General features: G+C 41.4%; 1 protein-coding gene across 2 annotated transcripts in view; it reads right to left on the bottom strand.

Annotated features, from left to right (window-relative positions):
• Window positions 1–3,348: 3,348 nt before the first annotated feature.
• LOC101164493 (replication protein A 70 kDa DNA-binding subunit) overlaps window positions 3,349–17,138 on the bottom strand; it is a 38,718-nt gene continuing 24,928 nt past the window's right edge. Inside the window, exons 14-17 of one of the 2 annotated variants that reach the window (XM_004076188.4) lie at window positions 11,130–11,306; window positions 10,892–10,999; window positions 10,677–10,763; window positions 3,349–3,768 (exon numbers count right to left, since the gene is read on the bottom strand). In XM_004076188.4, coding sequence (XP_004076236.1) covers window positions 3,667–3,768; window positions 10,677–10,763; window positions 10,892–10,999; window positions 11,130–11,306 — 474 coding nt within the window. In that variant the 3' untranslated portion in view covers window positions 3,349–3,666. The remainder of the gene's footprint in view (window positions 3,769–10,676; window positions 10,764–10,891; window positions 11,000–11,129; window positions 11,307–17,138) is intronic. The other variant, XM_023962834.1, reaches the window with a different exon arrangement.

Below are 17,138 nucleotides of genomic sequence, written 5' to 3' on the forward strand. Positions count from 1 at the left end.
TTTGCTGTGAACAAACAACATGTGGTCAAAGGAGCTCTCCATGCATGTGAAAGGAGCCATCATTAAGCTGAGAAAACAGACAAAAAGCATGCCAGAAATTGCCACAGTATTAGGAGTGGCAAAATCAACAGTGTGGTACATCCTGAGAAAGAAAGAAAGCACTGGTGAACTCAGCAACGCAAAAAGACCTGGACGTCCACGGAAGACAACAGTGGTGGATGATGGCAGAATCATCACCATGGTGGAGAAGAACCCGTTCACAACAGCCAACCAAGTGAACAACACTCTCCAGGAGGAAGGCGTATCAGTATTCAAGTCTACCATAAAAAGAAGACTGCATGAAAGTATATACAGAGGGTACACTGCAAGATGCAAGCCGCTCATAAGCCTGAAGAATAGGAAGGCTAGATTGGACTTTGCTAAAAGGGCATCTCAAAAAGCCAGCACAGTTCTGGAAAAACATTCTTTGGACAGATGAAACCAAAATCAACCTCTACCAGAATGATGGCAAAAGAAAAGTATGGAGAAGGCATGGAGAAGCTCATGATCCAAAGCACACGACATCATCAGTAAAGCACTGTGGAGGCAGTGTGATGGTCTGGGCGTACATGGCTGCTAGTGGCACTGGGACACTAGTGTTATTGATGACGTGACACAGGACAGAAGCAGCCCAATGAATTCTGAGGTGTTCAGAGACATACTGTCTGTGCAGATCCAGGTGAATGCAGCCAAACTGATTGGGCGGCGTTTCATAATACAGATGGACAACGACCCCAAACAAACAGCCAAAGCAACTCAGGAGTTTATTAAAGCAAAGAAGTGGAATATTCTTGAATGGCCAAGTCAGTCACCTGATCTTAACCCAATTGAGCATGCATTTCACTTGTTGAAGACTAAACGTCAGACAGAAAGGCCCACAAACAAACAGCAACTGAAAGCCGCTGCAGTAAAGGCCTGGCAGAGCATTCAGAAGGAGAAAACCCAGCATCTGGTGATGTCCATGACTTCAAGACTTCAGGCTGTCATTGCCAACAAAGGCTTTTCAACCAAATATTAGTAATGAACATTTTGTTTTCAGTTATATCAATTGTCCAATTACTTACGAGCCCATGAAATGAAGGGATTATGTTTAAAAAATGCTTTAGTTTTTCACATTTTTATGCAATCTTTTTGTTCAACCCATGGAATAAAAGCTGAAAGTTTGCACTTCAATGACATCTGAGTTGTTTTATTTAAAATTCACTGTGGTAATGTACAGAAACTAAATTACAAAGAATCTGTCTCTGTCCAAATATTTATGGTCCTAACTGTATAAACTTTTTTTATAACTATTTCTTAATACTCCAGACTGTGACAGGCCAGGTTAGGAGAGGTTCAAAACCTCCTTATGGCTGTATACATGAAATCAAAACTGATTACACTCCATTGCATTGATAACACTGGAACTCATAAGGGACTGCCTATTGGCTTGTCTGCTACAATGTGACCCCCACCAGTCCCAGCTCATGACACTACATGAGACCACCAAGGTGGATACTTGGTAGCTCAATCCATGGAATTGGACTCCTTCCATCACAACATGGAATATCACCTTGCAGAGTGTGAAGGAGCCTGAACTCAGTCGAGTCGTATCGACTGGAGATTGTGGTGCTTCCCTCTACACACAGCTTGGACTCTCAATTTGTTGTGTAGTTGGACACTCCTCTATTCCGGAGTTGCCCATAGTAAAGAAAATACAGTTGGTTTGTGTTGATTCATGACTCTTAGTAAGGCCAGTCTGATCTCTGTACAACCAGAGCAGGAGATTGGTCTGCATTGCCAGCAGTGAGTGAAGCCTGTTCCCAGTGTTTGTCAGAGTCTGACAGGGATGACCTTTGTCATCGATTTTATTCATAATTTTTAAGAACAGAATTTCCAGGACCTGGAGTGAGCACTAAAGCAGTTTGTAGTTCAGTGTAAAAAGGCAGGAATGAGAAGCAGCATTCCCATTCTGAGGCCTTCTTTCTTGACATGGGGGGCTAGTCTACCTCAAAAATTCTTGTTTCAAATGGAGGCTTTGAATATCTTAAGGTCTTGTTCATGAGAGAAAGTAGATTGGAGCGCAATATCGACAGGTGGATAGGTGCAGCTGAACCAGTCTGAAGAAGCAGCTCAGCAATATTCAATTCAATTCAATTTTATTTGTATAGCCCAAAATCACAACAACAGTCGTCTCGATGGGCTTCGAAGTAAACCATGAACTCAAAAGGATCACAAATACAAAGAGTTCAAATAGGAAAATACTAAAATGAACTAACAAACTGACTAAGCTATACTGGCATCCCTGCCCTTAGACCCCCCTTCGCGGCAAGGAAAAACTCCTAAAAAAACGGATTCCGGAAAAAACAAAGAAACCTCAGGGGTGCCCACATGAAGGAGGGATCCTCCCCCAGGACGGACAGGCGATTTACCAGAACTCTTAGAGAAAAATTAACTTATCTAAATCTACAACTACATATATAAAGTCCAGCAGACGAGCTTCATCCAGCTGTGGTTGGGGGGACAGTCAAAGGCAAAGCTTTTGACCTACTAGTCAATAAATGTTGATACCCTCAGCTATGATAATGAGCTTTGGGTCATGACCAAAAGCACAAGATCCCAGCTGAAACTAGTTTTCATCTGCAAGGTGGTTGAGCGCTCCCTCAGAGATAGGGTGAGGAGCTTAGTTGCCTGCAGAAGCTTGTAGTGAAACCACTGCTCACATGCATTGAGAAAAGCCAGTAGAGGTAGCACAGGCGTGTCTTCTGAAGCCTGGACGCCTCCCTGAGGGGATATCCTCGGAGGTCCTGGGGAAGCTCAAGGATGCGCTGGGGGGACTATATCTGGCAGGGTTTTGCTGAAGTTTTAGGAACCCAAGGCGTTCCCTGAGCAGAGATGGAGGAAGTGGCTGTGGAGAGAGAAGTCTGGGGATCTTTAGACGTTTCCCCCCAACGATCTGGCCTGTGTAGGTAGAAGAAGATGGACGGATGGAATGTTACCCTAATCTATAAACAACTGCAGTCTAAAAATCTGACCCCTGCAATGATTGACAAAGGCCAAAAAAATATGAATATTAATATTAGAGCCAACACATGCAATTTGCCTTAACAAAAAATTATGCAAATCATATTATAGATCGTATCACAGGCTATCTATATTTTAATACTTCTCCTTTGCTTGAAGGCAGTAAAATACTGATGATTTCTTTCAAACATAAATCAAACTTGGCTCATATTCACCTTGGCTACATTGTTTAAATTCAACAACATTTAAATTCAGTTACTGCATCAGAAAGGGATTTGTAGCCATTATGTAAAAGCACAACACACATCCACTTCATACACTCTTTTATTTTTTGGTTGGGCCAGGATGCATAAAACAATGAAACAACATGACAATCTAAATAGAACTCAAAATGTAAATATGTCACACATTAAAGCCATTCCCACTAAGTTTCCCTCAAAGCCTCCTTAAGACTATGAACAGCTACATATTAGCCTTTGTTTGGCTGCCAATAATTCCCATGAGTCACTGACTGCTCCTCCACGGCATCACTCAGATATGATGTTATCTTGCAGTGAGAAAATACCAGAAACTCGCCAAAGATGTGTAATTACATGGCAGCCGTTTGGATGACTGGGACAGAGCTCAGCAAGCCAATCTGCGAATGTTACTGAGAAGCCTCCTGCTGTATTCTCTGTGGTCAACCGGCAGGACTTCCATCACTGTCACCTTCACTCGACTTTCATCCTGAGAAAGAAAAAAAAAAAAGGTCTGGAATCAACCATCACATCAAAATGCTCAAAATACTCTGTCTAAAGTCTGCCCTCTGACATTGGAAGCTGGATTTAGAGGAAAAACTAGAGTGGGGTTTAGCTTCAGCTGCCAGCTGGGATTTTTTTATGGAGGTCACTGCTCTAATAATGGTTTAACACATGGTATGAACGAATGGGTGAGAATGAAACCCAGACCAGTCTTTGTTTTGTTTTTTACACAGTTAACACCTCTAAGCCCAGCGGATTTCACTGTGCAGTTGATTTCAGGTGTTTTGACCGGAATGAAAGCCTAGCAGAGCTGTTTTTTATTTAAAATACTTTAATATTGAGAACAAAGAATAAAAACAGAGTAATTACAAACTTGTTCATTATAGATAAATACTGATACCTTTTTCTACTTGACACAGGCTCACTATTTAATTCTTTTTTAACGGCAAATATGACGTTACCCATTTGTCGAAGTAAAAACGTAATAAATGTGAATATTTGTTTGGACACACCTTCCCATTCATTTGAATGAGAAGGTGTGTCCAAAGGTCTATCCTCTCAGCCTTCCGCGGGTGGTTTCTCACATAAGCTCGGGGCCTCTATCAGAGGCGTGGGAGCTTGAGGGTCCTGCGCAGTATCTTAGCTGTTCCTACCACTGCGCTTTTCTGGACTGAGAGGTCTGAGGTCTTTCCAGGTATCTGTTGTAGCCACTCCTCCAGCTTGGGGGTTACTGCCCCGAGTGCTTCAATTACCACAGGCGCCACTTTGCACAGCCTACAACTTGGGTCTTGTCTGGTGTGGTAGATCTGAGCCTCTATCGATCTGGTGCTCAGGGCTTGTTCATGAGCTGCCAGGATGAGTGCTTCAGTGCTGTCCTGTAGGCCAGCCCTTTCTAGCTATTGGTAGGACTTCTTGATATCAGCCACTTCAGTTATGGTCCGGTGGTACATCCCATGCAGGGGTTGGTCCTCCCATGAGGATCTGTCCTCCAGCACTGTATTCTCTGCTCTCCATTGCCTGAGACATTCACTGAGCACATTGTCAGTTGGGGCCTTGAGCTTGATGTACTCATGCATCTTGGATGTTTCACCTTGGATAGTGGCTTTCATGCTGACTAGTCCTCTGCCTCCTTCCTTGCGGCTAGCATACAGTCTTAGGGTGCTGGATTTGGGATGGAACCCTCCATGCATGGTGAGGAGCTTTCGTGTCTTAAGATCCGTGGTTTGTATCTCTTCCGTTGGCCATCTTATTATTCCTGCAGGAACTCCTGTTAAGTGGCAGTGCGTAGCTGTTTATTGCCCGGGTCTTGTTCTTGCCATTGTGCTGGCTTCTCAGGACTTGCCTTACCCGTTGGAGGTATTTGGCTGTTGCAGGTTTCCTTGTTGCCTGCTCCAGGTTGCCATTTGCCAGCGGAATTCCAAGGTACTTGTAACTGTCCTCAATGTCTGCTATTGTTCCTTCTGGGAGTGAGACCCCTCCTGTGTGGACTACCTTGCCTCTCTTTGTCACCATCCGGTTACATTTCTCGATCCCGAATGACATCCCAATGTCAGTACTCTAGATCCTGGTGGTGTAGATAAGGGAGTCAATGTCACGCTCACTCTTAGCATTTAGCTTGATGTCATCCATGTAGGGGAGATGACTGATATTGGGCCCATTTCTGAGTCGGTATCCATAGCCAGTCTTGTTGATTATTTGGCTGAGGTGGTTCAGACCTGGGGGGTATTGCAGAAAGCAGGTTATGCTATGGGACTGCACCCTTTGAGGGATCCTTGAATTACCACTGTTTGCCCTTCCGTTAGCCATTTGGGGTGAGTCCCATCTCTTAGCAGCTGGTTCATTTGTGCTGCCAGGCGCTCGTGGAGTGCGGTGAGTTTCTTTAGCCAGTAGGCCTGTATCATGTCAGGCCCCGGTGCTGTTCAGTTCTTCATTCTTGAGACTCTTTCTTGGATGTCTGCCACTGTGATGGTTACAGGATTCTGTTCAGGGAGGTTGCTATGTTCTGTTCTCAGAGAGACCACCCACTGGGGATTGCTGTTATGTGCTGTCTCTTTCTCCCATATACTTTTCCAGTACTTTTCAGTTTCTAGCCTATATATATAGGCTAGAAACTGAACATATATATATATATGAATATATATAAAACTAAATATATATATATATTCATTCTATATAGAACATGCTTACACACATGGTGGTACAGTCCCCAATGACAAAGCTTCCCCTTTGAGCCCTCTGAGAGGGTAATGACAGTATAATTTAGACCTTTAGTTTGTGCGCATGAGAATGAAACACCTGAGGACAGAAAATCAAAAGGGGTATTTTTCTGCCCATTAAATGGACCCCTAAAAGCTCATCTTTCCTCCCCTTTTTTTACCCAATCTCTGATTTAGATTTCATCATTAATGTTCTGCATTTTAGAGAGAAAAAGGTGAAACCATGAAATTGATTATTCTACTCATTTGTTCATCACCTTTCTAAAAACAAACCCAAAAGCGTAACCATGTTATCTCTTTAATGGAACTTTATTCGGTTTTTTTTTAAGACTGATTGAAAAGAGGGAGAGAATAAAACAAGACTCTATACATTCAATTCTATACATTGTATTTGAGATCTGGACTGAAGATATGTGACGTCACCAAAAGAAATTGGTTTACTTTCAGCTCCAACAAAATGAAGTCAATTGAGCTGACATTTTTTCATAATACGGCAGACGCCATTTTGGAGCCAAACAATGCCAGTAAGCAGTGATTTGTCCGATTGGTCGCCAATCAGGAATGAGCTTGTTGGAGGGCCACACCCCTACAACTTGAATCGTGCTCGGGAGAATCTGTTAAGGTTTTTAACACTTGACGTAGGACCACATACTTTTATTGAGGCAACCGATTGGCCAGTTTACAACTTGAATAACTTGCACTAAAGAAAAATATCAAGAAAAAAATTTGGATTAGCAAGAACATTTTAAAAAAGGAAGTAGAGCAAGAACGGTTATTCTGACAAATACAATGGCTGCCTGCTTCTCAATAGAAGTCTATGGGATTTTGGCTTCCTGCTAGTCAGCAGGTACGTCCTTTTTGCGAGGGGGTCACTTAGTCCATTTCTCATATACAGTCAATGATTCTACATGATGAAGAAACTCAGGAGGGGATGATCTGACCTGACTTGAATATATACACAGAATAAACAAACTTTAGTCTGGAAGTGACCTCACTGGGGTCAAAGGTGTTATGAACTCCAAATAACTCGATAATGAATTCAATTTGTCAGGGTAGAAAAATGTGAAAGCTAATGTTTTTCCTTTTTGAAGCTGAAGTAAGGCCAGTTCTTTTAAGTGACAGAAAAAGACATTCTTGTCTTTTTCAAACTTGATTTAATTTTGTTTTTTTGCTACAAACAATTTACAACTAGATACCACTAACTACCAAATTATTAAAATGTGTGTTTTCTTTTTTAATCGAGGCACAGCTACAAAATGCCTGTGATAACACTGGTAGGATTCAATTAATGACAGTTCTTAAATCAATTAGTGACTCAGCAACAAGCCGGAAGAATTCAACGTCTGCCTAAATGTCATTGTTGATTTCACACTTCTATTAGTGATTTTAATTTGCATCCACCTGAAAACTGCAGGAGGAATTAAGTAACAAAGCGGGAGCTGTCAACTTCCACTTCACAAAATGTGACAACTTATTTGAAAGTAATAGTTTTCCGACAGGCTGCTGTTAAAAAGAGGTAGCGTTGATTTAATGTGCTTTGACTATTATTGCTCTCACACTTCAGACAAAAAAAGCACTTCTCAGCTCTCAAAGCACATTTCACCTGCTAAAGCCGACAATTGTTTTCCTCTTAGAAGAAACAAGACTTGGAGAATGCGATAATGACAAAACGAGAACAAACACTGGTGCAACACACAACTGTTCAGTCCACAGACTGAAAACATGACCTCAAAGAGAATTAATGGCAGGCTACTCTGTGCTAAATATTTGATTACAGGACTAAGGATGCATGCAGAGAAACAGTGATAATGAAGCTGCACACAACACCATCCCATTGTGATGTGCAGAGTTTTTTGAAGCAAAATCCAAACTTCCACTAATATTTGAACATATAATGATTTATAAGCTTTAAAGTCCGACTCCAATCAACTTTTGATCTATTTGTAAATAGTGGTCCTTTAATTATGATTATGTTATTTTTATGCAGGGAGCCGGTTTAGCTCGTGCTGGTTTACGGCACCTTCCGTCCGTGAAACCAGGGTGCTCCCTGTTTCCCTTCTCTACTTCTGTGCCGGTCCCAAGCCCGGCTAAATTGAGAGGGTTGCGTCAGGAAGGGCATCCGGCATAAAACATTGCCAAGATAACCATGCAACTCATCCGCAATTGGAAGGATGATTCAAATGGCTGTTTTTCACCAGCTCGTGATTTACCACCATTTCCATAAAGAAATACTCAGGAATGCAGTTTTAATCCTAAATAATTTTTTATATGTACTATATAGTGAGAAAAATGCTACAAGACTGTTAAAACACCCAAAATAAAATTTTCATTGGAGTAGGTCTTAAAAAGCTGTTTATCACACAAATGATAGCACAATTTACATTTAAAGTTTTACATGATTATAGGAGAAAATTTAGTCTGCATATTTGTGTTCACCTACTGAGTTTGTATTGAACCTCAGTTACACCCTGAAGAAGAAAGTAACTGGAAGACGTCAATGTATTAAAGTACAAAGCCATTATGCAAATGGAATTTGAGTTTCTGAAACCATTCCCTCACATAGTTCGACAGATGAACATGATGTTGGCAGAGTCTGCTTCCAGTCTGCTTGGTGGATGATCTAAAGTGACAGAGTTAAGTGTGTAGTTGGCTCTCAATGACCTGCCTGTGAAAATGCAGCATAAAAAGCAGGTCTCCTCTGACAGTAATGCATTCAATGAGACAAAAAGTATGTATTCCCTTAAGACAGACAGATGTACTTTTACCCACGCACACATACATGCATGCATACGTCTGAGGCCCTCTAGCAGAGAACAGGTGCACACACATTTCTGTTCGGATCAGACTTGTTCTGAAGGATTAAGCAAAAACAGTATTGCTGTTTGACGGTATTGCTTCTCAATAAACAATCTGAATGCTGTAAACAGCTTCTGGTGAATGTGTTGACAGGTGTCTTGCGTGTCAAAGTCTTAAGATCAATTTTACTTGCTCCTTTTGTGGGGTTTCACTTTAACAACACACGACAGGGCAATTTCATCTTTCACTTTTTTTGGTAGTTGTTTTGACAGCAATTTTGACTTTAATTTTAATTTAGCTACATTAAATCAATCAATTAAAAGATCCTTAGAATTGTTGTTTTATGTAAGTTTCAATCCTCAGTTTTAATTCTAAAAACACAACTAACTTGATAAAGCTGTGAAAGGATCAAACTGTTCCTTTTATTAAAACCCAGAACCCATTAATAAAAGGAGGAACAATCCCCCAAAAATAAAGTATCAAATACTATTTGTGTCAACTTAGTAGAAGAAAAATAGAAACTGAAGTTAAGAACTGGAATTTCTATCTTTTGACCTATTTCACATCAGGAAAATATATACAAAAATAGTTCATATTTTTCTATAAAGGCAGGCTTGATGGTTAAAAAACTATAGCTTTTTTCAGTAAGTGATACGTTTTCAGCCAATACCACATAAAGAACATCACCTGTCTAATGACTGCCCTAGAATAAGAACTGGTTTTACATATAAAAAGGTTCCAATACTAATATTAAAAACATTATATTAGAAAACAAACGTGACTGTTTTACCCTCACTCATCAAGCGAAGATAAAGTTTTATATTTTGTGCTTGGCTGTGGCCACAGTAATCAACTCTTAGAAGCTTTCTTTGTAAGAATTTACAGCAAGCATTCTTTAACTTATATATAGGTTCATCCCATTTCACACAAATCTGACTACAGCTGCACATCATGTTGGGTGTCTGCAAATATTAATTGCAGTTTCTTTCCTGCAATGGTTTCAGATCATTTTCCTCACTATAGAAAATCTTGAAAACTCTGCATAATGTTGCTTGAAGGTTTTTTTTAAGGTCACGACGCAGCTCACACCACATCTCAATCACTTCTCAGGCTCTAGAGTATGTGCCCCAGTAGCAAATTAGCCACTGAATAATTAAACTAATTAGGCTTAGACAGACAATAGCTAAATGCTAATTAGAACCTAATTAAGAGAAATGGAATCACAGTTGTATTTGTTTTCTAAGAGCATTGGCGGAGGAACAACTCTCTTGTCACAGACACAAATGGAAATGATTTTGATTCATGTTGCGTGACTCACAGTTTGTTGTGATTATGCAGCATTTATGTGTCCTGGTTGGTGGCCTTTTATGCTTTGGACTGCAGTTTGCTGATAGATAATAGGTGACAAGTTGCCTTTTATAAATCTATGCAGGACATGCAGGCTGATGAGCACAGAAGCACTAAACTGTTTCAGAAATTATCAGGTAATGTAAACCCCTGACAGATACATAATATGATAAATAAGACGTACCAGTATGTGAGAAACATTTCACTTCTCTGTTTCATTGCTCTTTAGTGTTTTATTTTGTTTTTCATTACAAAATTAGATCTAAATGAGACCATTTAACAGCTCTGAAAACAGTGCGTCTTGCTTGTAGTCCTGGCTCCTATAACAAATATATTTTTCCTGTGTCATTGTTTTAGTTTGAGGAAAATAAAATGCCTGCTGGGAAATTTCTTCAAAAATAAAGACAAGACAGGGGATCTGCCAGCAGGCCAATGATCTATTATTATGTGTCATTAAATTCCCCCAATTTTATACTTGCAATTCTTGTATTGCATTGCATCAAAGCCCATTGTACTACTGATTGCAGCTACTTACGTTGTACGTCTCCAGCTTGACTCGGTTTTTAAAGATGTGAGTTCTGAAGTTGGCCTTCTGGAAGACTTCATCAAATGCAGCCTCATCCTTTGAAACAGACCCACACAAAATAAGAACAAGGTCTGGAAGAAGCACTTTACCAGAAATAATTCATGACTGGAAAGACTTCCTAGAAAAATTAGGAGTCTGCAGCAGAATTTGCGTGTGAGCCTCACCGTTTCTCTGAGCTGTCCCAGCGTCTGTGCACTGTGACCTAACAGGACCTCAGCTGTCTCCTGGAAGCATGTCACCCACTGGTTATCCCCAAAGTCTGCCAAGTTGGCCTAAGACAGACAGATATACAGGGAAGAGTTGTGGGCAGGAGATACATTTTCAGTCTGATTGTGTTTATGCGATCAGTGGGGACCGCAGCTTGCTAGACATGAATGTGTTAAAGTAGATCTCTTCACTTACGGAGAGTAAGAATCTGTATTTGAAGTCTGAAAACTCTCTGTTACACTTCTCACAGCGGTACAGGCCATTATGCTGGATGATGACCTTTTTGTTGCAGTCTGCAGATGGGCAGGCCTGGTACAGACAATTCTCCTTACGCATGTACACCACTGTGGCCAAACAGCTGAAATACTCCGCCTGCAGAGAGACAGAAATGTTAGAAGGCTAATGAAAAAAGAGGGATCACGGGCCACAAAATCAAGTCACCTTTTAATTTGCTGTTAAAAAAAACACTAACACAATAAAGACATTTAGCTGAAGACGTTCCTCACAGATAAGTACCTTTGTTGATGAAACAGAAACACTTCTCATTTTAATAGCTAAATGCAAAAAAGAGTGAATTCCTCTGATTGATCATGGAGTAAACAATTACCAGGAAATAACTGATATGATTTTACATTAACCTCAATCTTCATGGCACTAATATTGCTTAACACCTAATTTACAAGCAAGAATGGCTCATGAAAAACAAATACTTAGCCTGTCTGGTGGTAATATTTAAGACATATTTCTGCATACAGATGTGCACATTTACAGAAATGAGCCTGCATACTCATTAGTTGTGAACAATACTCAGGTTTGTCGAAGGATTATACGCATGCAGGATTCTTTTTTAGGTTCGAATCAACTTTAATCTGACCATGAATTTGTTTTCACGAATTGTTTCACTTTTAGACAGTAAATCAGTGTCTTTAGAAACTAAGATCCAAATATAAAAAAAACATCAAAATATGCTATTTTATTGTGATCTCCAGCTTTAATCTGGCTGGGTTTCCATTTAAAGTTCTATTTCGAGTTTTGGTCATATAATATTATCTCTCATTATTTGGCTTGTGGGGGGTTCCAGGGTTGAAGGTTTTCTGTGTGTTTTATAATTTTATTTTTTATTGTTTTAAGTCTATAAAGCACTCCACCTAACTGCAGTACTAAAAGTCCTTTATAAATAAAGTTTGATTGAATTTGATTACTTTTCAGGCTGTTGATTAAAAATATATCCGATGAGATACATTTTTGGGGACATTTTTCCTGTTCATAAAAGCAGGAAAACTGATAGAAACTGTCTAAATAATTTTTCTTCCCAAAACATTTGCTGTTATGACTAAATAGTCGGCTGGCACAGTTTCGAAACTTCTTTTTTTAAACACCTAAAAAAATTGGGAACTGCTGACAATAAATCAACATTCTACAACAGTACAGTGCATTTAGAAAACACATATCCACTTCCGAAATACTGTATTTTTTGAATGTTTATAGCCTCCACAGCTTTCACAACAGGAAAGCAGCTTTTCAGCTGTCAACTTTGGCAGTATGGGTTCTACCACCAAAGGTGTTAAAAATATGTTTACATGACATCAGCATCCAGACACTTTAATAAGATTCCATTCATTCAAATTCACAACACAAAAGTTTAGCTCACCCCATGTGTGCTGTGCAAGTTTTGCTCTTCTTAACCTTGTATAGTAGTCAGTGTTGAGACTATTAGCACATTCAGTGTGCTGCAGCTTTATCTCACATTGCATCTATTATGCAAAGAATTCTCAGGCTCCCTCTCCGCTCTTTGTAAACTATTCCAAGATTGTTTGGAAGTCAAATAGAGATGTGCAGACAGGAAGCATGGAGCGGTTGGACTGACTTGAAGGCAATAGTTTGACAGAAGGTGCCAGGTTTGATGAGATTATTTTTATTTGCCCGGTGCAGCTTTTACGTAACACAAGGCGGTTCTGAGATAAAACACTGAATGGTTTACTGCTCATTTAAAAAACTAAAAGGTTTATGATCTAACTTGGGAAATTAATCACTTTTAAAGTTATCCAATGATCTTTTATCATGAATAATTGTTTGACCCTTACCCAACGATATTGGGTGGATTAAATTAAATTAAATTAGTTCAAATCATTGTGTCATTGGAAATGTGTATGAAGTGTTATCTTTGTCTCGGTTATCTTGTCATCAACTAATAAATAATTACCATCAACTAATAAGACCAATTTTGTCCATTAACACGTGTCAAAAGTTAAAATCATCTTATAAGGCTGATGAGGGATTTTTTTTTTTTTTTTTTTTTGTTTTTTTTTTAACTTGTCCTGTCCAACAGCTAGGCAGACAGATGAGAGCTGAGGGCCTCTTGGGTTGGACATATTTTACTTTAACAAGAGGGGTTATTAATCTTCAGACAAACCAAAGGTATGTCTGAATAAACCCCTTTTGTAATTGAGGCCAAACTTTATTAATTTCAAACATGTCTGAAAATCTTTGGTGTTGGACCGGACGGAAAAGGAAAGAGGGGAAGAAGAGAGAGGGACGTTAGAGAGAGGGGGGGTAGGGGGTGATAATAGGAGGGGAAGGGGGATAAGACCATGAAGCAGCATAAAGCAACAAGTTTACTGGTTGTTAATCATTATGGTAAGGTTCAAATGTAAAAAAAAAACAACAAAAAAAAAAGGGCGGAGCCTGTCCACACACACACTCAAATGTTATAAACACACCTGTTAGTTGCAAAAATGTCCACCTGTCGACATGTACACAAAACAGATAGTGTTCACACGCATACTTATGCCTTAAAACCAACTAGTGTGAAATATTTCAGTCATTCAGTCTGTTGAGCTAACACCTGTGCTCAGGTGAGTGTTTATGTTCTTCTAAAATGGATGGTGGAACGTGAAAAGAAGGAGGGAGAGTGCCCAGCCATCCCCACCCCAAGACCCCCACCGCACCAGCAGCGGCAGCCGGATTCCCCCCAACGCCACACGGGAACCGGCAGGGAACAACCGCCGCCCGGGCGACCAAGCCCGCCACCCAGGCCAGGGCCAGCAGGGCCGCCGCAAGGCCCCCAGAGCCAGAGAGCAGGGAGGCACGGAGGGAAAGAGGGCGCCGCCCCAGCCCAACCAGGAGATCAGCCCCCCCGCCGCGCCGGGAGAACCCAAAGCAGGGCCCCACTGGAGAAGGACGCCCACAGCCCCAGACGAGCACCCCACCACCACCCAGGAGTTCCGGGCATCCCCCCGCCCCAACCCCAGGTACGGGCCAGGACCCCCCAAGGGAGACCCACTCCGCACTCCAGGCAGCCACCCGCCCGGCCCACGGTTGGTCCAGGTAGGAGCGAGGCAGGGGCCCGCCGCCCCCGCCCAGAAGGGGGGAACCCCGGGGAAAAAAGAGGGCCCACAAGGGGTGTTGTAAATATGGCCCGACCAGGCTCGGCCACAGTTGGAAATTTGGCGGGGCCCAGCACTCAGGAGCAAGGACCAGAACCCACCCCCCAGGGACACGAACACCCCCGGCTCAGATGTAATGTGAACCCCCCCACCGCGCGGAGAGAGCACCGCCGGGCCCAGGAAGCCAGCACCCCGGGGACACAGCCGCCGTTGCAAAGGGGCCCGTACCCCCCACCAGGGAAGAGGCAGGGGACAGATGGTCCTAGGTCCCACCTTCTTTGCAAAATGTGTGTGCGTGCATGTGTGTTTGAGAGAGTGTGTGTGTGCATGTGTGTGTGTTTATGTTGGGATGTATATATTGAGGGGGGAGGGGTGTGTGTACTAAGGGGGGTGCGGTTAAAATTGGCGGGTAGGGCACTAAGGGGACGTCTCCTGATTACTCACAGTGACGTCCCCTCACTGATGAGGGATTTTTTGTCAATGTACATGCAACACTTTTAAGAAAAAGCCTTATTTTGGGTTTCCTTCTATTTCTTTCAAGAGCGATGATACCCACTCCATGCATACAACCTACACATGTACTATCAGACAAAGAGCCCTGTGACACTTTTTTTCTTCCTCTAGCACACTACGACTGACTCACATCCTCATAATCTGTTCTCCCAACTACTGAGTACTCATGCCACACAGCAAGAACCCTTCTCAAACACTTAGCGAGAAGCTTTTTTTTTAATTAGGAGAATTTCCCCCGTTAGCAATGCTCCCCTTGTTTCTGTCCTCGTGCCTGTCTCATCACATTTCGCAGGCCCGAGCAGATTGTTGTGCTCAAAGGCTGGAGAGGTGGGGAGGACGTGGTCGTAGGAGGGTGGATGTGGGTGAAGAGTGGATTTTGTTTAAGGTTTCTGGTGACAGCAGATGCTGCTGTTTATGTAAATCTGAGGTCAGAGAGTTCTGGACCGGGGCAATTCCCTTACAATTAATTTCACATCATCTCTTCCAATCTGCTGTTTTTGGTTTCTCTCTATCTGTATGTATGTACATGGAAGCCCAGGGGCAAGCCTTAAACCTAACAACACAGAAGAGAGCATACTAAAAGCTGCATGACTAAAACGCAGCAAAACAGTAAGAAACATGCATGCAAGAAAGTATGCAAAAAGGCTCGCACACACAGCAGTTCTCATTCTTATCGCACCAAATCCTCGTGTCACCTTCTGGCACCTAAATGCAATTAAATTTAGTATGTGGAAGGGCAACCAAGTAAAACTCCCCTTCAAACAATTGACGTTGCTGCACATGCCAACCTAAATGTTGTCCAACGACTCAACACACACGCACGTGCGACGCTAATTAGAAATACCATGCACATCTATACCCCCCTTAGCCTCTTTCCTTCCTCATCCCCTCCAAACAGGGAGCCAATGAAGGCAAACAGGTCAATGTCAAATGAAATCCTTTAAAACTTGAAGCCAGAGATTTAGATCCCCATTGTTCTAGCCTGAGCTGTGGCCTCGCAGCCAATGACAGAAACCCCCTTGAACTATTCAATTATACAAACAGTTGGGGGGGTCCACTAATCTCACTTCCACCCTGTGTACCCATCTTTCAAGAAAAAAAAGTGAGAATTGCTTAAATAAAAACTTCTTCATCTTACAATCAGCCTCTGAATTTACTGTCATCTCTTTGAAATATTGCTGTTTCTTTTTTCCCTCCTGTGTTTCTTGCAGCTTTGATCCCTGCATGCTTTCACGCAAGGATGCCAGTGACTTCAAGTTGAAGAAGTACTGCCATGCTTTTGTTCTGAGGCGTCACCACCCCCATCTTCTCTTTAGGAGTTGTGGCCTACAGGCTTCCTCCACAGCATAATTCGAAATTTCCATTAGATTCATTAGATGGAAAATTTAAGGACTGGCAAATACTATTTAGATTATTCTGGCTCAAACATGATAATGCCATGCAGTGATACTAAAACAGGACTTTCTTCATTGATCTTTTAATAGTATCCTGCAGAAGACCTTCAATAAGTGGCAATATTTCCCTCCAATAGCTAAAACAAGTTGGCACAGCAAACCCATAAACTCACAGCAAGCGAAAGCAGCATTCAAGCTAACACATTACCATATTTTCTGGACTAGAAGTGGCTCCAGAGTAGTCGCAGCAGCCAAAATATGCATAATAAAGACACTTTTGGGGGACCTTTTTTTTTTTTTTTTACAAAATCTGGCACCAAAAAGGACAACTCATCTTGAAAGGCAAATCATTATAACAAAATAGATAAATAGTAGATTAAATATTTGTACGCCTCACTACCGTAACACATTGAAGCTTATTTAGCTTCATAAAACAGGAGAAATCTAGTATATTAGCGCAACATATGAGCAATTATTGAGATAACCACATAACGAACATGCGGTTGTTTTATTTAAAAAAAAAACATATAAGTTGCACCCTCGACCAAATTATTTAGAAAATCGCAACTTACTTAATTGTTGAATTTTTTGATAGATTTGGATGCCGTCCTGATTCTCTCTGTAACAAATACCTCATGATGCTGCTTGCCTGTCTTATCTCGTCTTCAGTGTTAGCACCTACAACTGTGATTCTCTACTTTCCCAACACCTGCTGATAGTCTCCCATGGAGAGGTAAATGAGTTGAATTCAGGAGATGTTAGAAAAACATGAAGCTTCCTTTCATACAAAAGGTGGAATAAGCAATCGGTGTGCTTTTGATGCTGAAGGTTGTCAGCACGATGGATCTTTCTGTCAATTCGGTCTCAGGTGCTTTCAGGTAAAACTGTGGACCCAAACCATCTTTGCTCAT

This window comes from Oryzias latipes, chromosome 14 (genome assembly GCF_002234675.1).
Source record: "Oryzias latipes chromosome 14, ASM223467v1".
NCBI classification, from domain to species: domain Eukaryota; kingdom Metazoa; phylum Chordata; class Actinopteri; order Beloniformes; family Adrianichthyidae; genus Oryzias; species Oryzias latipes.